This window comes from Ceratotherium simum, chromosome 10 (genome assembly GCF_057802395.1).
Source record: "Ceratotherium simum simum isolate JZ-2026a chromosome 10, ASM5780239v1, whole genome shotgun sequence".
Lineage (NCBI taxonomy): Eukaryota > Metazoa > Chordata > Mammalia > Perissodactyla > Rhinocerotidae > Ceratotherium > Ceratotherium simum.
The window spans coordinates 59764100-59782168 of record NC_141909.1 but is presented as its reverse complement, the minus strand read 5'-3'; the positions used below and the strand labels follow the sequence as shown (position 1 = coordinate 59782168).

At 33.7% G+C, this 18069-nt stretch overlaps 1 protein-coding gene across 7 annotated transcripts in view; it reads right to left on the bottom strand.

Annotated features, from left to right (window-relative positions):
- Positions 1 to 18069, bottom strand: part of RB1 (RB transcriptional corepressor 1) — a 167227-nt gene that overhangs the window by 86297 nt on the left and 62861 nt on the right. For 6 of the 7 annotated variants that reach the window (XM_087436058.1, XM_087436060.1, XM_087436059.1 and 3 more), the window contains 5 exons: positions 17971 to 18038; positions 14040 to 14150; positions 11488 to 11630; positions 9230 to 9307; positions 6089 to 6198 (listed from right to left, as the gene is read on the bottom strand). In XM_087436058.1, coding sequence (XP_087292184.1) covers positions 6089 to 6198; positions 9230 to 9307; positions 11488 to 11630; positions 14040 to 14150; positions 17971 to 18038 — 510 coding nt within the window. Of the gene's footprint in view, positions 1 to 6088; positions 6199 to 9229; positions 9308 to 11487; positions 11631 to 14039; positions 14151 to 17970; positions 18039 to 18069 lie in introns of those variants that run through there. The other variant, XM_087436061.1, reaches the window with a different exon arrangement.

Below are 18069 nucleotides of genomic sequence, written 5' to 3'. Positions count from 1 at the left end.
ACGTGCTCCACTGCTGGTGGCCTGGGTTCGGATCCCAGGCGCGCGCCAATGCACCGCTTGTCAGGCCATGCTGTGGCGGCGTCCCACATAAAGTGGAGGAAGATCAGCACAGATGTTAGCTCAGTGCCAGTCTTCCTCAGCAAAAAGAGGAGGACTGGCATGGATGTTAGCTCAGGGCTGATCTTACTCACAAAAAATAAATAAATAAAATAAAATTTTGTTTTTTTCACCATTCTTTTTAAGTTGGGTTTCTGTCCACTAGGTTTATGACAAACAGGTGCACTAATCATTAAGAATTTTTTTGAAAGTTAGATTTTTCTCTAGAAAGTTAGGTGGTAGACGGGATTACTAACCAAGTTGTTCAGTATTAAAAAATATCAGAGCTCAAGTTTTTCGATCACTATGCTTTCCAAAAACTTTATCTAAACTTAATAAAATTAGAAACATTTTACTTGTGTAAATTATATATATTTTCCAAATATATATATATAATAAATATATATAATATAAATATATATAACTATATATAAATATTATATATATAATATAAATATATATAATTTAACTATATATAAATATTATATATATAATATAAATATATATAATTTAACTATATATAAATATTATATATATAATATACATAATTTCCAAATTATATATATTTTGTTACATATTAAAAGATTTCATGCTAAAGAGAAAATTAACCATACTTATGATCATTCAAACATTTTTTTTATTACTCTCAACCATTCCTACTTTAGGATTCAACATGACAATTCAAAACAATATACTTTTGTATTAACTTAAAAAAAAAATGAACAAGGCAAGTAATAACAGGTGAAAGGGTAGAAAAAAGAGACCACTACTTGAGTAAACTAATTACTTCAACAATTTCCTTTTGGTGCATATTTTAAAAATTATATTCAGCTAAATGAGAAAAAAATAGTTGCTACAGAGAACAATTCATATTAAATCTCTATTTAAGAGACAAAGAAGGACATTACGTGTGATAAAGAGGTCAATCCAAAAAGAAGATATAACATTTGTAAATATTTATGGACCCAACACAGGAGCACCTAAACATATAAAGCAAATATTAACAGACCTAAAGGGAGAAATAGACAGCAATACAATAACAGTAGGGGACTTTAATACTGCACTTACATCAATAGATAGATCATCTAGACAGAAAATCAATACAGAAATATTGGCCTTAAATGACACGTTAGACCACATGGACTTAACAGATATTTACAGAACATTTCATCCAAAAGAAACAGAATACACATTCTTTTCAAGTGCACAAGGCACATTTTCCAAGACAGATTGTATGTTAGGCCACAAAACAAGTCTTAGTAAATTTAAGAGGATTGAAATCATATCAAGCATCTTTTCCAACCACAATGGTATAAAACCAGAAATTAATTACACAAAGAAAACTGGGAAATTCAGAAATATATAGAAATTAAACAACATGCTACTGTACAACCAATGGGTCGAAGAAGAAATCAAAAGTAAAATCAAAAGATACCTTGAGACAAATGAAAATGGAAATGTAACATACCAAAATTTATGGGATGCAGCAAAAGCAGTTTTAAGAGAGAAGTTCATAGTGATAAATGCCTACCTCAAGAGACAAGAAATGTTTCAAACAAACAACCTAACATTACACCTCAAGGAACTAGAAAAAGAAGAACAAATGAAGCCCAAAGTTAGCAGAATGAAGGAAATAACAAAAATTAAAGCAGAAATAAATGAAATAGAGACTGAAAAGACAACAGAAACTATCAATGAAACTAAGAGCTGGTTCTTTGAAAAGATAAAAACTGACAAACCGTTAGCTAGACTCACCAAGAAAAAGAGAGTACTCAAATAAATAAAATTAGAAATGAAAGAGGAGATGTTACAACTGATACCAATGAAAGACAAAGGATCATGAGAGACTATAATGAACAATTATACACCAACAAATTGGACAATCTATAAGAAATTGATAAATTTCTGGAAACATATAACCTACCAAGATTGTATCATGATGAAATAGAAAATCTGAACAGACCGATTACTAGTAAGGAGATTGAATCAGTAATCAAAAACCTCCCAACAAACAAAAGTCCAGGACCAGATAGTTTCACTGGTGAATTCTACCAAACATTCAAAGAATTATTACCAATCCTTCTCAAACTCTTTGAAAAAATAGAAGAGGAGGGAATTCTTCCAAACTCATTTTATGAGGCCAGCATTACTCTGATACCAAAATGAGAAAAGAATGCTACAAGAAAAAAAAAATTGAAGGTCAATATGCCTGATGAACATAGATGCAAAAATCCTCAACAAAATATCAGCAAACTGAATTCAATAATACATTAAAAGGATCATATACTATGATCATGTGTGACTTTTTCCAGGGATGCAAGGATGGTAAAACAGCAGCAAATCAGTCAATGTGATACACCACATTAACAAAATGAAGAATAAAAATCATATGATCATCTCAATAGATACAGAAAAAGCATTTGACAACTCATCAACCATTTATAATCAAAACTCTCAACAAAGCGGGTACAGAGGGAACATATCTCAACATAATAAAGGCCATATATGACAATCCCACAGCTAACATCATACTCAATGGTAAAAAGCTGAAAGGTTTTCCTCTAAGATAGGAACAAGACAAGGATGCCCACTCTAGCTCCTTTTATTCAACACAGTATTGGAAGTCCTAGCCAGAACAATTAGGCAAAAAAAAGAAATAAAAGGCATCCATATTGGAGAGGAAGAAGTAAAACTGTCACCACTTGCAGATGATATGTTATCACATATATATAGAAAACTCTAAAGATTTCATCAAAAAACTTTTAGAACTAATAAACAAATTCAGTAAAACTGCAGGATACAAAATCAATATACAAAAATGAGTTACGTTTCTATACGCTAATAACGAACTATCAGAAAGAGAAATTAAGAAAACAATCCCATTTACAACTGCATCAAAAAAAATAAAATACCTAGGAATAAATCTAACCAAGGAGGTGAAAGACCTGTATATTGAAAACTATAAGACATTGATGAAAGAAACTGAAGAAGACACAAATATATGGAAAGATAGTATGTGCTCATAGATTGGAATAATTAATATTGTTAAACATCCAGGGGCCGGCCCAGTGGCGCAAGTGGTTAAGTGCGCGCACTCCACTGTGGCGGCCCGGGGCTCGCCAGTTCGCATCCCGGGTGCGCACCGACGCAGTGCTTGTCGAGCCATGTTGTGGTGGCGTCCCATATAAAGCAGAGGAAGATCGGCATGGATGTTAGCTCAGGGCCAGTCTTCCTCAGAAAAAAAAAGAGGAGGATTGGCACCAGATGTTAGCTCAGGGCTGATCTTCCTCACACACACACACAAAAAACGTCCATACTGGGGGATGGCCCTGTGTCATAGTGGCTGGGTTCACGAGCTCCGCTCACATGGCCTTGGGTTCGTGGGTTCAGATCCCAGGTGTGAACCTACACACCACTCATTAAGCCATGCTGTGGAGGCGCCCCACATGCAAAATACAGGAAGATTGGCACAGATGTAACTAAGGGCCAATGTTCCTCACCAAAAAAAGAAAAAGTCCATACTACCCAAAGCATCCTACAGATTCAATGCAATCTCTATCAAAACTCCAATGGCATTTTTCACAGAAATAGAACAAACAATCCTAAAATTTTTGTGGAATCAAAGACCCCGAAGAGCTAAAGCAATCTGAGAAAGAAGAAAAAAGCTAGAGTCATCATGCTCCCTGATTTCAAACTATATTACAAAGCTACAGGAATCAAAACAGTACGGTACTGGCATAAAAACAGACACATAGCTCAGTGGAACAGAACAGAGACTCCAGAAATAAACCCACATGTACATGGTCTAATTTATGACAAAGGAGCCAAGAATATACAATAGGGAATTTATCTCTTTAATAAATGGGGGTGGGAAAACCGGAAAGCCACATTTAAAAGAATGAAACTGGACCACCATCTTACACGATACACAAAAATCAACTCAAGAGCCAGCCCTGATTGATGGCTTAGTGGTTAAAGTTCGGCACACTCTGCTTCAGCAGCCCGGACGCAGAACCACACCACTTGTCTGTCAGTAGCCAGTAGCCATGTGGTGGTGGCAGCTCACACAGAAGAATTAGAAGGATTTACAACTATAATATACAACTATGTACTGGGGCTTTGGGGAAGGAAAAAAAAAAGAGAGGACGACTGCCAACAGATGTTAGCTCAGGGCAAATCTTTCCCAGCGAAAAAAAAAAAAATCAACTCACAATGGACGAAAGACTTGAATGTAAGACCTAAAACCATAAAACTCCTAGAAGAAAACACAGGTGGTAAGCTCCAAGACATCGGTCTTGGAGATGATTTTTTGAATCTGATTCCAAAAGCAAAGGCAACAAAAGCAAAAATAAACAAGTGAGAATACACCAAACTAAAAAGCATGACAAGAAAATCATCAACAAAACAAAAAGGCAACCTACTGAAAATATTTGCAAATCTAGTTTCTGATAAGGGGCTAATATCCAAAATGCATAACGAATTCATACAACTCAAAGTGAAAAACCAAATAATCTGATTAAAAATGGACTGAGGAATTGAACAGACATTTTTCCAAAGAAGATATACAGATGGCCAACAGGTACATGAAAAGATGCTCAACTTCACTAATCATTAGGGAAATGCACATCAAAACCACAATGAAATATCACCTCACAACACTGTATCACAATAGAATGGCTATTATCAAAAAGACAAGAAATAACAAGTATTGGTGGAGACATGGAGAAAACGGAATCCTTGCGCACCTGTGGGAATGTAAATTGGTGGAGTCGCTATGGAAAACAGTATGGCAGTTACTCAGAAAATTAAAAACAGAGCTACCATATGATCCAGCAAATTCACTTCTGGGTATTTATTGGAAGGAAATGAAAATACTAACTTGAAAAGATATTTGCACCCCCATGGTCACTGCAGCATTATTTACAATAGCCAAGATATGAAAACAACCTAAGTGTCCATTGATGGATAAATGGATAAAGAAACTATGGTATGTATATAACAGAATCTTATTCAGCCATTAAAAAAAACAATGAAATCTTGCCATTTGCTACAACATGGATGGACCTCAAGGGCATTATATTAAGTGAAATAAGTCAGACAGAGAAAGACCTCTCTTATGATCTCTCTTATATATAGAATCTAAAAAAAACAACCAACAACAACACTAAACTACTCATAGATACAGAGAACAGACTGGTGGTTGTCACAGGTGGGGGAGAGGGGGTGGGAGAAAGGAGTAAACTGTTTTGTTTTGTTTCAGCTAAAAAAAAAAATACATTCAAATGGCTGTTGAACATCTTCACTTTCCATTTTTCTGACTTAGGTAGGAATGCTTTCTTACATGTAGAAACTTATCCTATCCTCATTTATGAAAAAATATTCAAACTCATAAACTGAATTAAGAACAAAGTAGCTAGCATTTTTCTATCACTCTGTTTACAAAGTACTTTCATCTATACACATGTGTTTATAGTATAAAGTATACTAAGTATACACGTGACTCAGAGTAAACGCTTGTATTTTACAGATGAGGAAACTAAGACTCCGTGAGACAAAGTGAAAATTCAACTACATTCCAAAAACATGAAAGAAATAAAAGATTTATTCTCTGCTTTGACTTGGCTAGAGAGAAATTACTGAAATAAAAATATTAAAAATCAACACAAGCCTGTGCATACTAGGAGCCAAAGTACTGTTCAGGTAGAAGATACAAAGGATATTTTTTCACTAGTTTTAATAAAAAGTAGAATAGATTTACAATCTATGTAGAGGCACTGTAGCTCATTAAAAAAAAAAAAAACCTCTGTTAAATTATGTGCTTAGAATTTTGTTTATCTTATTATTAACTTTATATAAAGGCATTTGAAGTAATTTATTATAAATGATATTCAAAGGTCATTAAGCTAAATAAAAACCTATTTAAAGCTACCTATATCAAAATCGACCTATAGCAAAAGTATATTAAGAAATAAAAATATACCATGTACAATACCTGTCTGTAGGATCAGCCTGAAGAGTTTTATCATGATCCAGAAATAACCTTGCATCTAGATCTTTGTTTTTAAGGTAAATTTCTTCATATTGTTTAGAGAGACTTTCCACCTCAAAAGATAAAAATACTGATGATTATCCTTTTCATGTCATTACATCTCTCAGTACACAGAAGTACGGATTTAATTAAAGAACTTTTGTACAATATACTCTTAATATTACAATATACTTGAGTTCACAGGCAATATAAATACGGTGTATCTAAAAGTGAAGTAAAGAAAATTTGCAAATTTTGTCAACTCTATTTTATGCATGCACCCCATTCATTAGAATTTTATTTAGATAAGGATCATCAATGCCCCAAAACAGTACTGAGATGGAACTATAGATAAAAATAGGTATCATAACCACTTAATTGCCAAGATCCTCCAAATACCCCATCACTTTTATTTATTTATTTATTTTTTAATAATTTTATTTATTTATTTTTCCCCCAAAGACCCAGTAGATAGCTGTTATGTCATAGTTGCACATCCTTCTAGTTGCTGTATGTGGGACACGGCCTCAGCATGGCCAGAGAAGCGGTGTGTCGGTGCGCGCCCAGGATCCGAACCCGGGCCGCCAGCAGCGGTGCGCGCGCACTTAACCGCTAAGCCACGGGGCCGGGCCCCCCTTCACTTTTAATCTTTTACTACACTTAATATAAAATAAAGTATTTTTCAAACATTGTAACAAATCTTCTTGATTATATATTCTGCCTATCTTTTCTAAATCCTTTGGTTCACTCCAACTCCCTTCAGTTAATTATCTTGGGCAAGAGTATTAGCTCAATTAATTATCCCAATTAACACACTTGCATGATTTATTCCCAATCTCAGATCCTTTTTAATTGCTAGAATCTGCAATTCTTTTATCGGTTCTGATTCACAATTTTCTAATCATAATTTACAAACCAATTGACCCAATAGACAACTATTTGGCATGCCTTCTACTGTGACTTTTAAAGGTGCAGTGTTTCCAACCTGAGAGAACTAAAACTGCATTCTAAAAGGAGTGGTAGGAAGGAATCCAGTTAAATGTAAACTTTTTTGTTTGTTTGCATAAATTTCTTAGGCAGAACAGTCTCTCATGTTTGATTAAGCTTAATCATTGTTCCTGCCTTGTCTTAGTGAGGCACTAATTATCAGTCAGTCATGGATTGGCTGCTATTAGCGCTATCTGCAAAATACTGGGGAAAATATAAAGTTTACCTTAAGATTTCTATCAAAACTATAATCCTTTCTAAGGGAAGAAAAATTACTGTGAGTGTCTAAGATTCTTTAGAATCTTATATTATATATACTTAAATATACTGTGAACAGTATATTTTTTGGTACATAAGTTGGTAACAAGACTCAGGAAGACAACATTTCGCCCCTTTTTGCCCATATACTACCATATCGCATCACTTTCCACCCTACATCCCAATCTTAAAGAATTAGTTGCAGTTCACTGAACAGACCACACTATCACATGTCACTGGGCCTTTGAATCTATAATTTCCAAGTCCTGTAAATGCCATTTCTCATAAAGCCTACTTAGCTCAGAAATCACAACACCTCCAAATAATTTTCCACAAAACCTGTCTACTCCAGTTTGGATTAGGCGACCATCTTCTGAGATATCACAACACCCTGTGCGTACTTCTATCAGACTCTTGTAGACTCCTGTAATGTTCTATTTCTTTGTCTGTCTCTCCCACTAGCACCTTAATGACGGTGCCTGTGAGTTAAATTTCTGTATTGATGACATCTAGTGCAATGCCTGGCACATAGTAAGCACTCAATAAATAACTGCTGAATGGGTAAGTTAATTAATTCAAGGATTAGCTACCAATTCAGGTCACAGAATTAGCACTCTAGCTATCTCACTTCACGTCTTTTGGTCTTGTTGACTAATACCAGGTGCTTCTAAAACATTGATTTATCACTGAGTACTTGTTCTTCACTTATCTAAGCATCCTTTTCTCCAAATATTTCACCTTACCACATAAAGTTCTCAGTTGTTCTGTTCTCATTTAAGAGCAAGATATTTGAGGCAAAATGTGAAATGAAACAGATAGATGGATGGCACACCATTAAGGTGAAACATTTCTGCAATATAATCACAGTCATTTCAACTGAATTTATTTTCAATTAAATAGTTTTTTTTTTTCTTTTTTGGCAAGGAAGATCAGCCCTGAGCTAACATCCATTGCCAATCCTCCTCTTTTTGCTGAGGAAGACTGGCCCTGGGCTAACATCCATGCCCATCTTCCTCTACTTTATACAGGACCCCGCCACAACATGGCTTGACAAGCAGTGCGTCAGTCCGCACCTGGGAGCCAAACCTGCGAACCCCAGACTGCCAAAGCGGAGCGCACAAACTTAACCGCTATGCCACCAGGCCAGCCCCTCAATTAAATAGTGTTTAAAAATACTCAGAAGAGGGGCCAGCCCAGTGGCACAAGCAGTTAAGTGTGCACGCTCCACTTCGGTGGCCTGGGGTTCACAGGTTCGGATCCCGGGAACATACCAACGCACTGCTTGTTAAGCCATGCTGTGGCAGCGCCCCATATAAAGTAGAGGAAGATGGGCATGGATGTTAGCTCAGGGCCACTCTACCTCAAGAAAAAGGGGAAGGATTGGCATCGGATGTTAGCTCAGGGCTAGTCCTCCTCACACACATAAAAAAAATACTCAAAAGAGATGCTCCACAATACACTAATGCCAATAATGTTGATGGCATTAATCATGGATCTTATGCTTAAGGATGCATAGCAAACTAAATCAAATCTGATTGTGCATGTTTAGTTACATTTAAATATTTAATGGCAATTAGAAATTCAAAAGCCTATACTTTGATTTTTGAAAAATTTCAGTGCAAATCAATTTCTAGTGCAAATTACAAAATGCTGCTTATTTATACATTTGAGTATATATAGTCAAAAGGTTTTTTTGCTACTATATAAAGTTGGTTCACCACAATTGTACTTAGATTCCTTTCCTTGGGCAAAAAATACCTAAAATACAATAAAGTGATTTTAAGAAATTTAGACAACTATTCCTCTCTCCCAAAAGTCCCAAAACACATTAACTTTTTATTAAGTTTTCTTTCAGATTACCTCTGGAAGTCCATTAGAAGCTACAATTCCAAGAGAATTCATAAAAGGTATAAAATTTTTGAAATAAACATTTTTCACCTGAAAAAGATAAAGTTATAACATGACCATTACAATTAAAAAAATAATAATCTCTGTCACTATTAACACTAGAATAAAGTGTTAACTGACGTTTTGATCAATGAGTTACATTCAACCTACTGTGATACTTACTTATAATTAATTAATTACTTTTTAATTTATGTGAGGCAGATTTCAGGTCCTAAAATAGAGGTGGAGCAGGGAATTCTTAAAGAAACGGGATTTATAAGAAGAAAATTCATTGAAACCAACTTTAATAGTCCACATTTAACAAATGACGAAAAGATGGAAGGCTCAAGAAAATTAAGCAACTTGACCAAATTTACACAGCTAGGAAGTGGCAGAGCAGAATTAAAACCCAATCTGTCTATCATCAAAGCCAAGACTCTTTTCACTTCTCTACACTGTCTCTGATTTGTCCCCAAAACATATTTTTGGGACACTTTACACATGTCTTCTGACACCTAGCCTAGAGAATATCACGTCAATTATTTTAGCATAAATTTAGGAAAATAAACTGGTTTTATAAGAAAATAATTCCAAGCACAAAAATTATACCCAATAATTCAAATCAAAACCAAATGAAAATGTTCTGTGGAATTATGCAGTTTCATGCAAGAGCACCCTACATTTAACATGGATGATAAAGACCGTACTCGGAAAACCTCAAATTATATTCCTGGCTATTCTACACATGCACTCTGTTATGAAATTTTAAACAACCTACTTTTCTTCATTTAACTTCCTTTTCCAAATTTGGAGTCTATATTTATCAAGGTAGAAATAATTTAATATCAGTTCCTATCTTAAAACTTCACAAATAGGTTGTAAGAATTAAGCCTCTGTAATACTTATTAGTTTTGTTTTCTAATTAACTCCCACTTAACTAGAATATTTATAAGGTAGGTAGTTCTAATAAACCAATTAGTATGACTAACCAATAATTACATAACCACACATATAACTAACAGTTATATAACTATAAATGCTATATGTAAATAATCGTGTCAATTAATTGTCAATTACTACCAAAACTTTTAATCACCTACACTTTAAAAATCATTACTACAAAAATCCTAAATTATAAAAAAAAGAGTTATTTAAAAGACAAGTAAAAAAAATGATTTATTTTGATTTTACAAATGAAATTTTACAAGTAGTTCTGAAATCCAGAGAATTAACAACCAGGAATTAGAAAACTGCATTTATTTTCATTCATTATCTTGAGAGACTAAGCAACAGACTGGAGTAAAAAAAGTATTTCAACTACATTTGTCAGCTTATTATCAAAGATAATTTGTGACTCTAGAAAAGTAAAAAAGTAAATATATAGGTATAAAGTTAATATATCTATATGTCCATATCTATATAGTTGAAATTAACAAAAGCCACAGTGCCAAAACCCAGATATCTTGATAAATCATTCCAACACTTCTTAAACTAGATTTTGAGATCCATACCCCCATTCCTTCCCAAAGCTGACAGAGAAATTTCAAAGATGTAACATTTCATACAGCTATCTGATGGTAGTGAATTATGGACAATATAACAATCTATGAGAGAAACATCATGGTACAGTGAAAGGAGCACTGACAGCAGATGTCCCAAAGTCTAGACTCTGTTAGTAATTAGCGATCAGTCTCTAGAAGCTTGTTTACTCATTACTAAAAGGAAACTGAGTACATTATTTGTAAGCTTCCTTCCAATTCCAACACTCCAGATTTTATGGACAAGATAAGCAATTCCTGTGTAGTTCATGTGTTTTCTCTACCAGCCCTTAGCATCTGGTGTAATATTTAGAAAGAGAGTAATTAAAGAAGGCTGAATAGAAATTTAATCTTGGTATCACTTATTACTAAACCAAAACACTAGGGTTTTCTTAGAAGGATATTTTAAAACATTAGGGGTATCATAACTACAGAGGAATCAAAGAACAAATACATTTGAAAACTACTGCCTTAATGATGTACATTTCAGTGATTCCAAAGTGAGGGAGCTACTCTCTTTAAAATCAAAGTAACTGAACATGAAAATTAAATTTTTTCTAAATATTTCGCTACTATAAAAGAGTTGGCACTAATTACAAAAGCAAGCTCATCACAAAAAATGTATATACTGTTAGGAAGAACTTACATCTAAATTTACTTCACTATTTTAAAGAAATCATGAAGTTAAATTACCTCATCTATATTACATTCATGTTCTTTACAGAGAACTTCAATAATTCTTGTATCATTTTCTAGTTGTTTTGCTATCCGTGCACTCCTGTTCTGACCTCGCCTTGGTGTTCGAGGTGAACCATTAATAGGTATTACAGCTGTTTCTGTAAAAATGGTAAATTAGATAAGAAAATTGCACATTCCACTGTATAAAACAATGAAGTATTCTGATTATAATTCAGAAGGTCAGAAATAATCTTGGTAACATTCTGCTACTTTTATTTATTAGGCGTCATTAAAGGGTTAACAGTTTCATCTATTTATTAAATATCTATTGTAAGTTATGTACTGATAATAGTTCTTGCCATCCCTATTCTCTTCTGCCCCCAACTAGCCCAAAAACAAACTAAAATATTTAAAGTCCCATAGACAAATATGAAGAAGGCAAGGGAAATAGCCAACTTATAAACTAATTCTAAGTGTATCCTGCTTAGTCTGCAAAGGGAAAAAAATGTCTTCTATCTTAAAGAATCTTAAGAATAATAAGTATTTATGGATTCAATGTCTAGATACAGTAAAAATAAATAAATTTTAAAAGTTTTAGCAAATATCATAGTAAATTATGATGCTTTTACAAGATAAGTATACAAATATAACAACATGATAATAAACTGTAATTTAAAAAAAAAAATCACCTGGATTATTTTGAGCATTCCCAATTCAAACCGAACGTGGATTGAGCTATTAAAGAGATTACAGATGGCTAAGCATAAAAGGTATTAACTGCCTCTAGGCCCGACCAACAACTTACAAGAAATTGAGAGGAAAGAGGAACATGTTAAACTATACCACAGGATACAATCAGCAAAAATTAAACCATGGGAAACTCAATAGGACAAATCATCTGATTATTTAATAAATAAATCACAAGGAAAAAAAGAGAGAAAAAGATAGATGGAGGAGGAAATTTTTAAAAAGTCTTTTTAAAAGCATATCAACCAATCACAAAGTGCAGATCTTATTTAGATTCTGATTTAGTCAACGTGTAAAAATTTTTAAAATTGCTTTTATAAGACAATCAAAAATCTGAACACTTACTAGATATTTGGTGGTATTAAGGAATCACTATTAATTGATTTTTAGGTGTGATAATGGTACTATCATTATGGTTTTTAAAAAGACTTTATCTTTTAGAGATAAACACTGAAATTTATAAGGATGAAATGGGGTGCAAAGATGTGCTTCAAAATAATATAGCTGGTGGAACTGGGCACTAGATGGGGCTACAGGTTGACCATAAGTTATATGTTGAAGGTAGGTGATAAGCACATGGAGGCTTATTATACTACTATCTAATTTTATATTCATTTGAAATTCTCCATAATAAAAAGTTAATTAAAAGGTTACCATACTCAGTCAATACCACACCTCATCCTGGCTTCTCTTTAACATAGCAGTTAGAGAATTAAACATACATTTGAATTATCCAAAAGAACAAAGCCTGTCAACCTAAAGTAACATCCTACGTCAACTTATTAAAGTAATAACGTTGAAAAAAAAGTGAGTAAAAAGCATATAAAGGAAATTTTTAAAAATTCAGAAAATTTTGAAATATGTTGTTTTCTATTTTTTTCTCCCTCTGTTTTATATGTGGTTTCTGCTAAATGACCTGCCTTTTTTGTCAAACCATGTTCGACCTATTTTCAAAATTCTGCTTCAGACTTCATTTTTCCATGAAGTTATTGTTCACAAAAATTAATTAGGCTTCAGCTTTTCAGCCACTTCAACACTTTGAGACTTGCATGTTTTGATCTGTCCTCTATTATTTTTAGTATTATTAATACTTTCATCATTTTAGAGCAGGAAATCAGTTCAGCCTTACTTAAATTTACATTTTTCTGTAGTATAATAAGTGATTTTGAAATACTACTCTTGATGCCATCTAAGGAAGCAATTCCATTCTAAGAGGAATATACCTCATCTTTGCTTAATGCTATCTACTTATTTTAGCAATAGTTATTTTTATTTAAACACATTTCCCATCTCATCACCCACTGAAGTAGATCAATTACAGTTCATATGCAAAGAAAAAGTAGTCACATAACCATTATAGCATCCAATGATAAAAATTTAGTTAATCTGTTCCTGTAGAATGGGCCACTCTTTCCCAAGCAACTTCATTCATATCTATGCCCTGTCTCTTGATTTTCTCTTTACTGGGAATGCCCTCCCCCAACTTCCCACAACACTCAAATCCTAACTACTCTTCAACACTCAATTCAAATGCCATCTGTTTTCTACGGTCTTTCTTCGTCTTGCTAGCTGGGAAAACTTTCTCCTCTCCTGAACTCCCATAGCATTTGCTGTATTTTGGCCCAGACCACTTTCTACCATACACTCTCATTACTTACTTACTTGTCTCATCTCTCCTTCTATATTTTACACTACTTGAGGGCAGAGTCCATTCCTGATTTATTTTTTATCATCCCCTTGGCTCTAGAGCCATATTTTGGACCTAGTAGACATTCAATAATGATGAAGTAGGAGAGGCATAAATTATTTAAAATACTTACTATATGGTTCTTTGAGCAACGCAGGAGGTGAGAGTTTGATAAAATAGTCAAGGACACACAGCATTAACTGAAATGAGATCACTAGATCATCTTCCATTTGTAATACTTCCCCTGACAATAAAAAAGGTTCACATTTAAAGTAAAGTTAGAGACTGAGATCTTTAAGTCACGGAAAATTGTAGGTATGAGTGTTTCTGTACACTCATTTACTCAACAATCACTAGAGGCATGTTAAAGATTTTTTTTTTCCTGTAAAAACTCAGATTTGAAATATATAAAAATATAGATAAATAAAAATACATAAAGTTATAAAATTATAAATGAAGTATAAGTCTACCATGAGAATTTTACATTAAGGTATTATAATTCAGTCCTATGTCTAAATTCATTTTGTTTTTGCTTTTTTAAAACTACTTCCAGTTTTGGTAAGAGCTATAGAATTTAATACTTCTGAAAATAATTTTGAACTATGATATATGTTAATCTTTAATTATATATATTTATGCAACCTCATATATTTTCAATTTTTACCTCCCTCCAAAATATTACAATAACCAAAGCCACTAAGAAATAACAAAATTAGTATAAGTCTGTAAAGTTATCTATAAAGTAATTATTTAGCACAAAATCCTAAAAGTTAATACAATAAATATACAACTAGTGAGCTATCAGGAAATAAATGCATCTAATAAATATCTGAGGGAAAAAATAGTGTAGCTACACAAAATATACAAATAATGATCAAATATAACTATGACATATTTGCTTATGGCTCTATGTTGTGCATTATTTTTAAAAAAGAAGTTCAATCTGACTCACTTTCTATCTTCTTGGTATCTGACCGCTAAACCACTAATATCCCAACAAATACTGAAAGTGTGGAAACCATGTGAGGAAACAGGCAACCCTGCATCAGGTAGGTTTTCTAGATATACAGGTATGGTGCAAAAATATGTTTGTAATACACCTAGAAGTTATCAGGAAATACCATAGAGGTAAAGAATGATACCAAGGACTTCTAGTTAAAAAAAGCAGTACAGTGAAGTCAGATCAAAGAATCTCTCTCCTCCAACACCTAATAAAATGAAAGGAAAAAATGCACTGGTTAAGTGCTAGTACCAATACCAAATCTGAGAGAGATTGACTCAGAGAGTATCTTCATCTTTTTCCTCTGCTTACTTGGAGGGAATAGAAATTGCTGATTAGAGAAGGATAAAATGGAGGAAGTAAACAACTACAGCTAACTTTCTGACAAACACAGACACCCCAGTATACTGTGCTCAATTGGGGAACAATCTAAATCCCAACACAATCCCATTATTGAAACAGAGTATAACTGCCACTAGAAGTATCCTGTTTTAGAGTTCATTCTAACAGAAATCTCAGAACAACCAAGACTCATATCATTCCAGACGAATTCTCCACTTTCTCCCTCACCCTCTGACTAAGTATAACAAAAAAGTCTGCTCTCGGGGGCCGGCCCGGTGGCTCAGCAGTTAAGTGCGTGCGCTCTGCTTCAGCAGCCTGGGGTTTGCAGGTTCGGATCCCGGGCACGCACCAATGCACCGCTTGTCAAGCCATGCCGTGGCGGCGTCCCATATAAAGTAGAGGAAGATGGGCACGGATGTTAGCCCAGGGCCAATCTTCCTCAGCAAAAAAGAGGAGGATGGGCATCAGATGTTAGCTCAGGGCTGATCTTCCTCACACACACACAAAAAAAGTCTGCTCTCATATTACAGCTCTTTGGGGAACGCAGTTAAGTCACAGATAAAGTGGAAAGTGACTGAAGGGAGATTTACTCACACTACATAAGAGAAAACAGAACATCACACCCCACATCAGAGAAAACAGAACATCAGATCAGTTGCCCATATAAAGTCCTAGCAACATAGGGGGAAAAGCACAGTGATTATGCAAACATATTACAGAAAAGAAAAAAGAAAAGATAAAAATCAAACCACAACGTAAGAAGGGAAAAAAATCAGATAGAAAACCCAATCTGGAAGATAATCTATCAGGAGAAAATGCTGTATGAGTGCCTGCACTCAGAACTTAAAAAACACAAATTATATGAAAACAAGGAGCTAGACAAGCTAAGAAGACACTAATGACCAAATAACACCATTACAAACATAGTTTAGCTCAAAAATAGAAGAAAGGCTTGAGATAAAAACAGTCAATACATAGGAAAATGACCAAAGATTAGAATAATATGGAGAAGATAGTAAATATGGAGGACAAAAACAATCCAACATAAGATAGTTAATATTCCTGAAACACATCAGAATAGAATAGTATCTAATTGAATAGAATGATATTCAAAAATGCAGTATGTTGGGGCTGGCCCAGTGGCGCAAGTAGTTAAGTGCACACGCTCCGCTGCGGCGGCCCGGGGTTCACCGGTTCAGATCCCAGGTGTGCACTGATGAACTGCTTGTCAAGCTATGCTGTGGCGGCGTCCCATAGAAAGTGAGGAAGATGGGCATGGATGTTAGCCCAGGGCCAGTCTTCCTCAGCAAAAAGAGGAGGATTGGCAGATGTTAGCTCCGGGCTGATCTTCCTCACACACACACAAAAAAAATGCAGTATGTTAAGTTTTTTCTGAAATAAAGAGCAGAACCTTTAGTTTAAAAAGGGATATAGCGTTCCAAGAAAAACTAATACAGAATAATAAAAATCAAGAGATATCCTGGTTAAGGTGCTGAACTTCAAATTGAAAAAAAAAAAAAAGAGAATTCTTCTAGTATTCAGGAAGTATACAAGGGGAGAAAATTAAGCTAGCCTCAGATTTCTCAACAGCAATGTTCAATGCCAGAAAACAGTGTACTGAGGAAAACTCACACAACAATATACAGCCAAGATGTCCTTCAAGTATAAAGACTACGGATTATTTGATTCATAAACATGCCAAACATAGGAAATATGGCAAAGCCTTTTTTTGAAAAACTCCTTTGTGGTAAAATCCAGCCAGCTAAGGATAAATCAAAATAAAGAACTCACAAATGGAGAAGCTATGAAACAAGAGAGATGATAAGCTTAGAATCCATTTTAATACAGAAGTGAGACTAAACAAGTGTGATAATTATTAATTACAGAAGAGAAGGTAATGTTATAATCTTTGATAATATAATAATAAAATAAGCAAATCTGAAAGTGGGAAATGAGGAGATGACAGAAGAGAGAGAATACTAACATTCTTTTGCTTCAAAGTAGATTAATATATATTGCTTTAAATGAAAACACAAAGTTAAATAAAATAAAGATTCTAACATCTTAATTTTTTCATAATGCTTTTTCATAATCTTAAGAGAAATATTTTAGGAAATAATACTGCTTAAGTGAAAAAATACATCTAAATTTAAGCAACACTTTCCATTTCTCATTTATTTTCTTCTATAAAATTCGAGTAAAATCAATTTTTATATTTTAATCACAGCACTATAATATGATCTTATTTTTTGAAAATTATATCTATTTGCAAATGCACTCATCCATCCACCTTTTTTATCAGAACATATGCACAACAATAAATCTGGAATGACAATCACATAATTTTAATCATGATTATTTCTGGGTGAGTTTTGAGTAATTTTTCTACATATTTCTTTGCATTTTGCTATATTATTTAAATTCTTTATCATGAGTATATATCATTTTTATAAAAACAGTAACATTATTCCTAAAAAAAAAGAAAGGAAGGAAGAAAGGATGAAAGAATATTAGAAACAGAAATGAAATGAGACATTTCCAAGGTTGCTTCCAGTACCAGAATTACAAGAACTTGCTAACAATTAACAAGCCACACAGAGAATTGAGTGGCGGGAGGGAGGAGTTAATATTAAATTGAATAAAAAAATTTTGAGCTTAGTCCAAAAGAATTATCAATTATTACATGTGAAATATTAGCATGTAAAAAACATAATGACTTTACCTTTAGCTAGTAAAAATGTGATCCAAGAAACTTTTAGCACCAGCAGAGAATTTATTTCAGTAGATATCCTAGCAAACAAATAGAAAGCAGAAAAAAAAA